The 13,377-nt window shown below is 39.7% G+C and overlaps 1 protein-coding gene across 1 annotated transcript in view; it reads left to right on the top strand.

Moving 5' to 3' along the window:
* Nucleotides 1–7,777: 7,777 nt before the first annotated feature.
* Rasa1 (RAS p21 protein activator 1) overlaps nt 7,778–13,377 on the top strand; it is a 69,743-nt gene continuing 64,143 nt past the window's right edge. Inside the window, exon 1 of the mRNA XM_021208337.2 lies at nt 7,778–8,879. Coding sequence (XP_021063996.1) covers nt 8,368–8,879 — 512 coding nt within the window. The 5' untranslated portion in view covers nt 7,778–8,367. The remainder of the gene's footprint in view (nt 8,880–13,377) is intronic.

Raw genomic sequence — 13,377 nt, 5'->3', positions numbered from 1 at the left:
AGGGAAAAGCTTTGAGTTTTCAAAGACCGGCTCTATTCTATTCTAGTGTGTCTTCTCTTAGGATCCTACTTGTAGCTGTCAGCTGTTCCTGCTGCCATACCTTTGCTCAGACATTTTGAATTCTAACCCTTTAAAGCTGTAATTCCAAGTAAATGCTTTCTTTTATAAGCTGTCTTGGTCATGGTGTTTTATCACAATAACAGAAAAATAACTAAGACAAAAGTTAGTACCAGGAAGTGGGGCTATTGGTATAGCAGATCTGAACATGTGGTATGGTCCTTTGAAGAAATGTGGGAGAGTTTGGGACTTAGTACAAGAGGTGATAGTGCTCAAGTGTCCTTTACTGGTCTTCTCTGAACCAAGATGGCTCAAGGTTCAAAGCAGGAAGAGTGAAGCTGTTGATGGTGGGACAATCAAGTGAGAAGCAATAAAGTGCTCACAACTGTGTTGAAGAATTTCACAGTATGTCCTTGTCTCAGCACATACTCAGCTGTGCCAACTGGTTCCTATATTTAATTGGCTCAACTAATTTGAAGAAGCCCTTAATTCTAACCCTAATATCCTCAGATGCATTTGTTGACCTTGTGTACTACTCATATCACCTTTCCTAATCAGGAAGCTCTTTGAAACAATAGCATTGTAGGGATGCAGGTAAACATATGGAATAATTCTCATCACTTTCACCAGATGTGCTCAGGGGATAGGAAGTCTCATTATGTCCTGGTTCCTCACCTTTTGAAATAGTAATGCATATTCTGTGTCATTGCATGTTGAAAGTATGTAATTTGCTTTTGTCTTTACATGAGGTTACAATGAAGAGATTTCCTTATGTCTCAGATGAAACTTTGGACTTTTGAGCAGTGTTGAGATTGAAAGGCTATGGACACTTTTGCTGTTAGAATAAAAATATTTGCTTTATGATATAGCTACAAGCATACGGCAGCCAGGGAATGGAATGTGGTGGTTTGAAAAAGATTAGGCTCAAATACTTGGATGCTTGTTTTCCAGCTGGTAGAATTGTTTGGGAAGGATTAAAGGTATGGCCTCCTTTAAGGTGGTATGTTACTGTGGTCAGGCTTGAGGTTTCGCAAGACTCATGGCATTCTCGGTGGCATTCCCTCTCTCTGCCTTCTGCTTTCAGTTTAAGATGTGGGCACTTAGGCTACTTTTGCCACTATCCTGCACTCTAATTCTCCAAAAACAAATCTTTCTTTTGTAGATTGCCTTGATCACAGTGTTTTCTCATAGCAATAGAAAAGCAACTAAGACTTTCTGCAAACCTGTTTCCCTACAACTTTATTTTTCAAAGATCTTCCAGATTAGGAAAGTGCTCTGAGGGACAGTGCTCTAGGTGAACAAATGCAGTGAGGGATAATAGGGCTAGAAGTAATGGCTTCTTCTTCAAATTAGTTGAGCCAATGAAATCTTTTGATATTAAACAAATATGGGAACCAGTTTGCACAGCTGAGGGTGTGCTGAGACATGGACATAGTGTGGAATTCTTTTTTTTTTTTGACATGCTAAACATTTTTTTAATACTCAGTAGTCTTCATTTACTACAAACTAGGGCCTTGCATGGATGTGTCAGAACTCTGATTAACCAAGCTCGAGTGCTGGGTGAAGAGGTCCGACAGGAACCAGGTCTCTGGAGACCCTCTGTGGAATTCTTTAATATAGTTGTGAGCACTTTATTGCTTCTTGTCTAATGGTCCCACAATCAATTCTTCCTATATTTGCTTAAGCACATTCAGGTACTCTGCTATGCTCAATGGCTTTTTATCAATTTGATAACAGAAGATGCAAAAATAGGTTGGAGTGAATTACATTAATATTCGAGTTGGCAATGAAATGAGAATAAATAAATTTGAATTATTGCAAACTTGCAATATTTCCTTATGAATACCTTTTCCTAGGTTTCTAAGATTTATCATTAAATATATTTACTAATACTAAATAACTAAAGTTATTTTTGTAAAATCACAAATATAATGACTTATTTTATTGAATTTAAAAGCTATTCTGTCTTCCAGCACTTCTCTGTTTCGTACTGTCTGTGAATTTAATTAAGACTGTTTACTTCCCTTTGTTAACTGATGTTACATAAGATCATACTTAACAGCAGTTCCTGCAAAATTCTTGTCATTTCCCTCTCCAAACAAATAATTTAATTTTTAAAAATATTTTTTTACTTTTTTAATATATTTATTTTATTATATTCAACACAATATATATTTTTATACCAATCAGAAAAATGATGGACATTTTATTAAATGAACCTAAATAGATGCCTTTTTTTTTTATTTTTGGTTGTTTGTTTTGTTTTTAGTAGAGCTTAAAATCTTGGCTTGTACTTCGGTACAAACCCAAAATAAGAACAATTTTTAGACATTGGAGTTCATAGTAATAGGGCTGTGCTTCAGTGTCCCTCACATCACCAAAGGATTTTACCTCCATAGTAGCTAAGCTGAGAGTTGACAGTTCTGCTGTGCCAAGGAATGAATCGTAGGCATGATTATTTGGATACAGATTTCCTGCTATGGTGAAAGCTATTTGACTTGAAATGTGTCATTTTCAGCCCACGGGGTACAGGTTACATTCTTTTAAGAAATGGTGTGTATATTAAGATGGTCTAACCATGAACTCATTCAACAACTGTTTCAATGAGCAATGGTTCTGCTTGGACGTTGGCACAAAAATTTGGTGAAGGTAAGATTCTGGTTCATTGGCTATGATGATTTTGAAAAGCATTCATATCAGAAAAAGAGTAACCTATAAGGTCCTCTTCTTCAAGATTGATACAATAATTATAAATATCAAGCAGAGCCACCGGTCTCATTCTTTGTTGTTCTCTTACAAGCTACATCCCAAATTAATTATCTATGCTTCTTTTGGCTGTATAAATAACTTTGAAATATATAAGCTGTACTGAAAACCACAGTATAGTGTAAAAACACCAAATAAACAATCCTACTAATAGAGAGGCTAAGATAGGAGAAGCATGATTTCAAGACCATTATGTGGTACAGAGCAAGAGACTGTGACTTACAAACAAGCAGAAAGTGTATATGGACTGTACAATACTGAACCTATTTCTCCATTACCAAATTAGAGAGACCACTGGATGACAGCCAACAAATTTCTAATCCCTTACATTTTTGAATTTCAATCGATTAGGATATGTTGGTAATTTTATTTTTCATATTAGGAGATATTAAGGAAAAGTGATTGTCACTTCCTGTTATTTTTGTTGTTAGAGGTGGAATTATGTTTGTGTGGGTTTGTTGAAAGATTACTTTCTTGCTTTTTCTAGGGTGTATTTTTGCTCCTTGTGTTGGGGTCTTCCATCTATTTTCCTTTGTAGGGCTGGTTTTGTGGAAAGATAGCCTGTAAATTTGGTTTTGTCGTGGAATATCTTGTCTTTTCGATGGTAACTGAGAGTTTTGCTGGGTAGAGTAGCCTAGGCCAACATCTGTGTTCTCTTAGGGTCTGTATGACATTTGCCCAGGATCTTTTGGCTTTCATAGTCTCTGGTGAGAAGTCTGGTATAATTCTGATAGGTCTGCCTTTATATGTTACTTGACCATTTTCCCTTACTGCTTTTAAAATTCTTTGTTTAGTGCATTTGTTGTTTTGACTATTAGTGACTGGAGGAATTTCTTTTCTGTTCCAGTCCATTTGGAGTTCTGTAGGCTTCTTGTACGTTCATGGGCCTCTCTTTCTTTAGATTAGGGAAGTTTCCTTCTATAATTTTGTTGAAGATATTGACTGGCCCTTGAAGTTGGGAATCTTCATTCTCTTCTACATCTTATCCTTATGTTTGGTCTTCTCATTGTGTCCTGGATTTTCTGGATGTTTTTTAGGAGCTTTTTGCATTTTCTTTGACTGTTTTGTCAATGTTTTCTATGGTATGTTCTGCATCAGAGATTCTCTCTTCTATCTCTTGTATTCTGTTGGTGATCCTTGCATCCATGACTCCTGATCTCTTTCCTAGGTTTTCTATCTCCAGGGTTGTCTCCCTTTGTGATTTCTTTATTGTTTCTATTTCCATTTTTAGATTCTGGATGGTTTTGTTTATTTCCTTCACCTGTTTGATTGTGCTTTCCTGTAATTCTTTAAGGGATTTTTGTGTTTCCTCTTTAAGGGCTTCTAGCTATTTACCTGTGTTCTCCTGTATTTCTGTAAGGGAGTTATTTATGTCCTTCTTAATGTCCTCTATCATCATCATGAGAAGTGATTTTAGGTCTGAATCTTGCTTTTCCAGTGTGATGGTGTATCCAGGACTTGCTATGGTGGGAGAATTGGGTACTGATGATGCCAAGTAACCTTTGTTTCTGTTGCTTATGTTCTTATGGTTGCCTCCCGCCATCTGATTATCTCTAGTGGTACTTGTCCTGGTTATATATGACTGGAGCCTGTCCTTTGATCCTGGTTGTGTCAGAACTCTTCAAAGTCAAGCTGTCTCTGTGATCGTCTAATCCTGAGATCCTGGGTGTGTCCAAGCTCCTGGGAGTCAAGCTGCCTCTGGGACCCTGAGATCCTAGTGCGACCAAGCTCCTGGGATCCTGGGTGTGTTAGAGCGCCTGGGATTGGAGCTACCTCTGGGTGTTGTGGGACTGGCTGCACAGTTTGTGCCCAAGATATGCTCAGGGCACAGGCCCAGACAGACCAGAAGGAACCTGTGCCATTGGTCTGGCCCAAGGCAAGTCTTATAAAGGACAACATTTAATTGGGTCTGGCTTACAGGTTCAGAGGTTCAGTCCATTATCATCAAGGTGGGAGTGTGGCAGCATCTAGGCAGGCATGGTGAAGACAGAGCTGAGAGTTCTTCATCTGAAGGCTGCTAGTGGAAGACTAATAATTCCATTTCTTAAATAAAAATTGTCTTTCAGTTTTTACTCATGAAGCTTCAAGAAGTATATTTGCATCAGGGAATTTAGGAGGATATAAGAAGATGACACAGAAGCATACATGTAATAGAAATTAGCAGGAAAAAAATAAGAGAAGTAGAAAAAGAAAAGGGGCCAAAGAGAAAACTAAATGAGTTAGGAACATTAGTTTTGGGCATACTAAAAGGACACAAAAGATAAAAGATAGAGATCAAGAAAGTGTGGGGGCTAGAGAGATGGTTTAACAGGTAAGGGCATTGGTTGCTCTTCTAGAGGACCTAGGTTTAATTCCCAGCACCCACATGGCAGCTAACAACCATCTGCAACTCCAATGTCTGAAGTCCATTTCAGGCCTCCATGGAAAATGTACAATGCATTCTTCTGGACTCAGCAGACAATGCATACACATGATACACAGACATACATCTGGATAAAACACTCATGTAAATAAATTCCTTTAAAAGTGTATAAGCTGTAGTAAAAGAAAAAAGGACAGATTTTCCTGGCACTTCAAATAGGAATTTATATTATATCACCTACACCACACACACACACACACACACACACACACACACACACACACACACACAGCCACGCATGCACACATATGCAAACTTTTCAAATAGACTTACTATTTCCTTCCTGCTGATAGGACATTGACTTCCAAAGATGTGCAATGATGTATAGTGTTTATGCTTTTAAAGAAAGGCGCTTTGTTAAAAGCAGCAAGCAGAACTGAGCTAGAAAAAGAGATGGACCATGGGTTGTTTCTTCAGTGAAGGTTTCTAATTATACATACATAAAAGTAACTGGGAGACAATATGAGTCTAAAAGGTATCAGGCTGCATTAAATGTGGATATTTGAGTGCTACCAAATGTTGGGAAAAGGAGAAGGGAAGTTTGTGATTGGAATAGGGAGCTTGACCTGAATTTTCAGGATCAGGCATTGAATAAATTGAGAAGCTTGATAAATAGAGGTGGTGATAGATAACCCAACAGTCATTTCAAAGACCTAAATTCTAACTCGGATGGTTGAAATGAAGTTGGGGTGTTGCACTTGTAGCTAATAAACTAAGCAGTAGTTGAACTTTAGTGTACATTTAAAAGAAAATCTGCTCTAAGGAGGCCACTATAAGAAGTGGTATTTCCTTTTTATTTTAGCGATTATGAATCTGCTTCATTTTGTTCTCCTTTGCTAACTGGTTTAGAAGAATACAGAACTTAGCAAACCAATAACCACATTTTACCCATCCTCTGAATGAACGATACCTGCTCTTTTTACAGCTTTTCAAGTTTCTGTATATTGTCTCCTTAATTAGTATATTATAGTATAGCACAGTAGTTCTAAAATTTAGGTGTGTCAACAATCACTGGAAGGACCCATTTAAACACAACTGGTGCATTTTCTGATTCAGAAATTCTCAGATAAAAATTTCTTATACCTAATTGGTCAGAGTTTTACTCTGACTTCCAGCTCCCTTATACAATTTACTTTCACTTTCTCAGGTGACACCTTGCATAAGTGGCAAGCACTATTACTGTTGAAATCAGTTTGATTGTTATAGACGGGGACAGGAATATGGAAATGCCCTGTCTGTACTTTGTCATTTCCCTTAGTGGTACCCCTGCCCTCTTTCCCTGTTATTCTATCTCAGCCTCTTGCTATTCTTAGCAAGTTAGCTTGGTCAAACTTAATAAAGTATTATCAATAATCAATGGCATTCAATGTGACACTCTCCAGGGAGAACAGAAAAGCCAGTACAGTACATGAATCCTGAAGGGCAAATTTCTAACACTGATACATTTCAAGCAACCAGCATGATCTCTCTATATGAATGCCTGCTTATATACTATCTGCTTCCATATTAGCAAACTATAGATTCAAGGGTGCCACATACCTCATATAAAAATATCTGGAAAAAATTCCACCTGCACAAATTTTTGCCATTATTCTAATAATAACAAAACAAATGATATTTAGATTATATTAAGAACTGTGGATTAGCTAGAGATGATTTACTGTGTAAGTGGGAAAATGTGCACAAATTATTTAAGATAATAATTTTGGAACTCAACAGGGCCCTGGAACCTATCCCCAGGGAACACCAAAAGATAATTCTAAGAGTTCAGTGTGTGTTTATGTGTTTATATATACAAATAAGTATGGGAAAAAAACACTTTTTCCTAGGGTACATTAAGGGTGATATCGATCTGTCAAAGTTCAGACATGTAGTTTGTCTTTGGTATGTGTTGCAGATTTTTGCATACAAACTAGGACAAAAATATATTGACTTATGACTTCGGTGGCTCTTTTTCTCTGACAGCCAAACATATGTGAGGGAGACGGTCGGTGAAGAGAACTTTTGTACATAATGGTAGAATTGACTTCTACCTTCATACTTTCCATAGCTCCTTTCAACCGTTGTTTTCTTGGGTCCAAGGATCTAGGCTTAAATTATTTTCCCTAAATTATACTATGATTTATATCATGCAACGGAAAGTAATAAACTATGAATACTGTTTTGCCTTTTGTGGCCGATTGTACAGGCAGCTAAGGCCATTTTTCTACAAGTTACAAAGCAGTGAATGGACTTCCTGGCGTCATCCTTTCCTTCCCACCGCCTCCTCGTCCCTCCAGTCCCTCGGGCCTGGAGATGAGCTATCTTCCTTCTCTCCCTGTAAACAAAGCCGCGAGAGGCAGGCCTGCACCGAGGCCGGTGGCGTGGAGGGATGGCGCCCCACACGTCCCGCACCCATCAGTGGGAAGGTGTGCCACGCCTCCGCGCGCGCCCGCCGCTTCCTGCCCAGGCAGCTTTTCCTTCTCCTCTGTCGGGACGCGCTCCCGGAAGGCGCCTGCGCAGAAGCCCCCGCTCCGCCCCTCCCTTCTTCCCGGCCCCGCCCTTCTTTCTCTCCCGGGTTTCGCTCCGGAGAGCGGCAGGTAGCCGGCCGCGGAGTCGGGCTCTGCGGGCCCGCCCCCTTCCTCGGCCCCTCCCACCGCTCGGGTCTCCGGCCCGCGGAGATGAGGCTGCGGTGGCCGCGGCTCAGGCAGCCCCACTGGTGGCTGCGGTGGGGGCGGCCGGAACCCGGGCGTTGAGGCGCGGCGGCGGCGGCGGCGGCGGTGGCGGCGCTGCCTCAGCCGCTGCAGCGGGCTTCCCTTCCTCTTTAGCGTAGCCAGGAAGTTTGGCGCCCCTGTGCATGTGTGCGCGTGAGTGTGGGTGTGCGCGGTGCGGCTTGCCTAGCGTTTCTGCAGGCGCTGGGTTTTTTTGCCCGCGTCGCTTCCCGTAAGCCAGGCAGCAGCCGCGGAGCTCTTGGGCTGTGGCCCGGGGAGGGGGCGCGGCGGCGGGCGCTCTCCTTTTGTTGTTGTTTCCTCTGCCCGGAGAGCTGAAGGGGGACGCGCCTGGGTGGGGCGGCTCGCAGCCCGGGCCTGCTGGCCCCCGGGGCTCCCGGGCGGCTGGGTAGCTAGAGGAGAGCGGGCTTCAACATGATGGCGGCCGAGGCGGGCAGTGAGGAAGGCGGCCCAGCGACGGCGGGGGCCGGCGGCGGCGCGGCCACGGGCTCCAGCGCCTACTCGGCAGCGTGCCGGGTAAAGTTACCCGCGGCCCTGCCGGTGGCAGCCGCCCCGTGTCCCGGGCTGGCGGACGCCGACCTGGTTGCGGCCCTCGGTGGCGGAGCCGCGTCGGGGGCCGGGTTCCCGGGGACCGGGCCGGTGGCCGGTGTCTTGGGGGGCGCCGCGCTGACCGGCAGTGCTGCTGCTGGCGTGGCGGGTGCTGCGGCCGCCGGACCTGCCGGAGACGTCGCTTTCCCCAAGGGGACTCTGTCTATGCCTGCTGAGTCGCTCGGGCCGGGCGGCGGATTCCCTCCTCTGCCGCCGCCTCCTCAGCTGCCCCCTTTGGGCTCCGGTCTGGGGACCGTGGATGAAGGTGACTCCCTGGATGGACCAGAATACGAGGAGGAAGAGGTGGCCATACCGCTGACCGCACCTCCAACTAACCAGTAAGTCAAAACTGCTGTTGCGGGATAGTGGAAGCTGGCTCCATGTAAGAAGTGGGAAAGAAGGGGCAACACATACCGTGCTCCTGCCGCTGTAATTTGTTTGACAAGTTTTGAAGTTTCAGGTTTCCATATACAGGGATTTATTTAATTTGATCAGTCATTTTCCCCTACAGGCACTCTTTCTGGCGTCTTCGTATGTTTATTGCTCTTCTGGGAAGAGGTAAAAAGTTTTTAAGATGGGAAGCATGGGAAACTGTATTCAGTGGGAACCGGATATGGTTCTGCCCCTTCCTAATTGAGATAGTGTCCGGGATTCAGCAGAACTTGGCACTATAAAGGCAACCGCTGTCTATTGTAACTCCAGTGCTCCCTGCTGAAGCTAGATACTTAGTGAGATTCGTTGAGTACAAGTATTTAAATGAATATATTAATGTAACTTGCAGATTCATTGGTCAGAATGTTTTGTTTTTACTGCAGTTGCAAACTCCTACTTAATGTCTGCTGGAAGAGTTGCGATTCATAAAAACACTAGATCTCTTAAGAGAAGTGGAGAGAAAAAAGTTCTGTGAATTACAGATGTGATTAACTGAACACTAACTTGTTCCTTAGAATTATTAGATTTATTTATTTACATATAAATATATGTATTATGCAAATATATTTTATAGATTTACTATATCCATGACACTAAATATATTAAAGTAAAAAAAATTTTTCCTCTTAGCATTTTGTTAGTGGAAATTAATTTGGTAGTTGATTGTGACATGATCAGGGCAAATGGCTCTCCCTCTAAAGTTAGAGTTCTCTCCTTAAAGTGTTCTTTTCATAAGTGAAATGGGTATGTATTTATAACTGTAGGTTGATCTTGATGAAGGGAAAATGTTGAGATGGGAAGTAGTAATAATAAGCCAGAGATGATTTATAGATCTTTCACATCAATCATAATTGACCCTTAGAATTTCAATAGCATTGGTGAATATTAGGGAAAGAAAGATTGGTTTCATATATTGACACTTTCTAAACACTTTAGAAGTTTTCTTTGGGAGGGCTAGCTTCTTTAGGAGGCTTAAGAAATGACTTCAAAATGACCAGGGAGGCATTTTGTAATGCTAGTCCACTTTTGATTAGTATGGGTGTTATATTGTATCATATTGTAGTTTGAAAATGCGTTGGTCACAAGGCTTTGTTTATTTTGCAGATTTCACCTTAGGTCTATTTTGATACTAGCCGGGTATGGTGAAAGGATGTCCTGTTTCTTTTAATGTCATTTGATACAAAGAATAAATTTTTATTCTATTTTTTCTCTATAATTTGTGTCTGTGTATTGTAGTCTGTCAGAAATGTTCTGAAAGGCTTAAAAAATTGCAGCACACTGTACATACTTTTGAAAACAATTATGCTTTTATTATAATAAAATATAGTATTTAATGCTGAAAGAATACAGTATTGTGCCATTTTTGTAATTGAGTTAGGCATATTTAGAATCTGTTTTTAAAAAGACATTTGAAGATATAATAATTTTATTTTATGTGTATGAGTGTTTGCCTGCATGTATGTATTTGTGCTGTGCCAGCATCTAGTGACAAAGGCCAGAAGAGGGCATCAGGCTCCCTAGATCTGGAGTAACTGGTGGTTGTAAGCTGTTCTGTGGGTGATGGGAACCAAACACTGCTTTTCTATAGCAACAGCAAACACTCTTAACTGCTGAGCCATCTTTCTAGTCCCAGGATATTGCTCTTAAATTATTTCTAATAAAGTCATTTTGATTTTATTTTTTAAGACAGGCTCTCATTCTAGTATAAGATGACCTAGAATTCTCTGTGTAGCCCAAGCTACCCATGAATTTGTGGTGAACCTGCCTAGCATCTCAAATACTGGGATATAATGGGCTTGAGCCATCAGATTCACTTTCTAGTTTCTTTTAAAGAGGAATTTAAAATTGACAGTAAAATTGAATAAGATTTTTAGATTAAGTTTTAAAGAAAAGACATTATTTGGGAAAAATTTTGTTTGTGAGAAGTCTACACACACACATACATACATATATTTCTGAGTATAACCTGTTGGGTCATGTGTACATAATTCTTATAGTGCTGGAATCAAATCCAGGGCTTTGTACATAGTAGACAAAATATCTGCCACTGAGCTACCTAGACAAAATTTACTACTAATTATACAAATCCACTTCTTTTTTTCCTTTTTAAAATAAGATGTATTCTTCATGTCACAGTCCACACTGAGTTGCCAGGAAGTTCAGCTCCATGTGTGTGTTCCAGAGCCTCAGGTTCTCTAGTTAGTGGTTCCATTATCATTTCTTCTATTTGTGTGTGTGTGTGTGGTACATGGATGTGTGGTGTGTGCTCAAGTATATATGGATGCTCTTGTCTAGGCGTGTGTAGTACATAAAACTATCAAGTGTTCTTCTCTGTCATTTTTCTCCTTATTTCTTTGAAACCAGGTCTTTCTCCAAATCTTGAGCTCAAATTTATTTTGGCTAGGCTAGCAGCCAGTACATTTATTTACTATCTTCCAATAAATAAATAGCCCCCCCCATAAAAAAATAGAATTTTCTTTTCATAAAACTGTTTAGTAATTCTTTTGGTATAGAATTACCCTTATTATCTCGTTATTTTTTCATGATTACCTTTTTTTTTTTCTTTTTTGAATCAAGGTTGAGAGATGTTGCCCAAGCTGAGCTTGAATTTCTGGGCTCAAGTGATCATCCTGTTTGAGCATCCTGAACAGCTGAGATTATAGAGATGGCCACCTCACTGGCTAAAAAACAGATTTACTTATTTTTTTATTAACTTGTTTGGGATAAGCTCTTACAATGTAATGTGGTGCTGACTGGTACAGGGTTAGAGATTCTTCGAGTACTTGGATTGTAGGTGTGTACCACATGCCACTGCTTTATAATAGTGCTTCTGAAATATTTTCCATTCTTGACGTCCTTTTGCTCAATTTTTACCATGATGTTAAATATCTAAAATAAGTATACTAATCAAACAATCGTTGATGATAAGTCAAAGGGAAAATTATTTTCAACAGTTAACTAACGAATTAAATCTTGGCTGAATATTTGATATTGTAGGATATAGAGCATCTTTGTGATTGACCAGAATTTTGGTTTTATAGTTGTCAGTGCTGAGATTGTTTCTCATGGGCGATATAGGGTAGGAGAAAAAGCAAATACAAATGGCTTCTATAAGTATAACATGGTAAATTGCCTTTCAGTTATGTATTCCTTACCATATATCATATACATATAATATTATATATACATTTTAGCTTCTGTTGTCTTAATAGTTTTTAAGAGCATACTGTGTATCAGTGCAAGTTATGGTGCTCTATTTGAATGTCTAGATACTGGTATGATAGGTGTAGAACCTTGAAATTACATGTGTGGTTTTTTTCTTTTTCTTTTTTTTTTTTTTTGGAGTGAGTTAAAAAGTTATTATAACAGCTAAATTATCACCTCCTTGTTTTAACACATTTCAAAAGCATTTGAGACATTTTTGGTGTATATTTTAATGAGTTAAAAAATGAACATCACAGGGGAAAATGTATAAATGTAAAATGTAATTGGAAGATGGACTGTTCAGAGAAATAAGATAAGAATTAGTCTATAGAGATGTATAGGTGATCTTTTCAAATTTGGAGTATATTATTTGTTGAAAATTAAAATAATGAAAATAAATGAAAGAAGCATATCGGAATTTCTTACCATAATTTCATTAATTTTTTTTTAAAGAAAGTTTGGTGATTATCTTTTGTAGTATTGATAGTTGATATTGTATTCAGGATACAACAGGTATAATGTCAGAGGGAACCCTATTTTCAGGTATAGAAATAGACTCTTGAGTAGCTTATTTATATTCACATTACTAGGTAATGGTAAATCAGGCATGGGCTCTTGTTCTCTTAAATATTTAGATATGTTTAGATTCAGAAAATATCAAGCTGTTGGTTTTGTTTTGTTTTGAGAGGTAACAAGGCAATTGCTTAGTACCCTGTATTTAGTAATATTTGCTAGATAAACACACACACACACACACACACACACACACACACACACACACACACACACACAGAGTCATTCATGCCTTCCTCCTTTCTTGCTATGTAGCTCACCTTCCCTGGCTTTGAATCAGTCCTTTGCTTGTTTCATCTACTGATTCCGGATTACAGGTTCTATCATCTTGCCTGGCTTACAGACTCTTTTATTTAATCTTTATAACTCTACAGTGAGAGTTGCTGCTACACTAATGTGTAATACTTGGAAAACTTGAGTGATGGAACTGGAACTGAGGGATGGAGAAAACAGATTATTTCTTATTCTAAATACTTGGAGCAAGGATTTCAAATTTCATTTTTTTCAAATTCTGAAATGTGTATATAAATTTTATAAATATCACTTGAATATCCTGAATTTAAATCTATTTAAATATTTGGTATTTTAGATTAGGGATACTCAACGTATACACTTCCTCTCCTCTCC

Source organism: Mus pahari, chromosome 11, assembly GCF_900095145.1.
Source record: "Mus pahari chromosome 11, PAHARI_EIJ_v1.1, whole genome shotgun sequence".
Taxonomy (NCBI): Eukaryota; Metazoa; Chordata; class Mammalia; order Rodentia; family Muridae; genus Mus; species Mus pahari.
The sequence above is the reverse complement of the archived record's forward strand: the minus strand, read 5'-3'. Positions and strand labels throughout refer to the sequence as shown.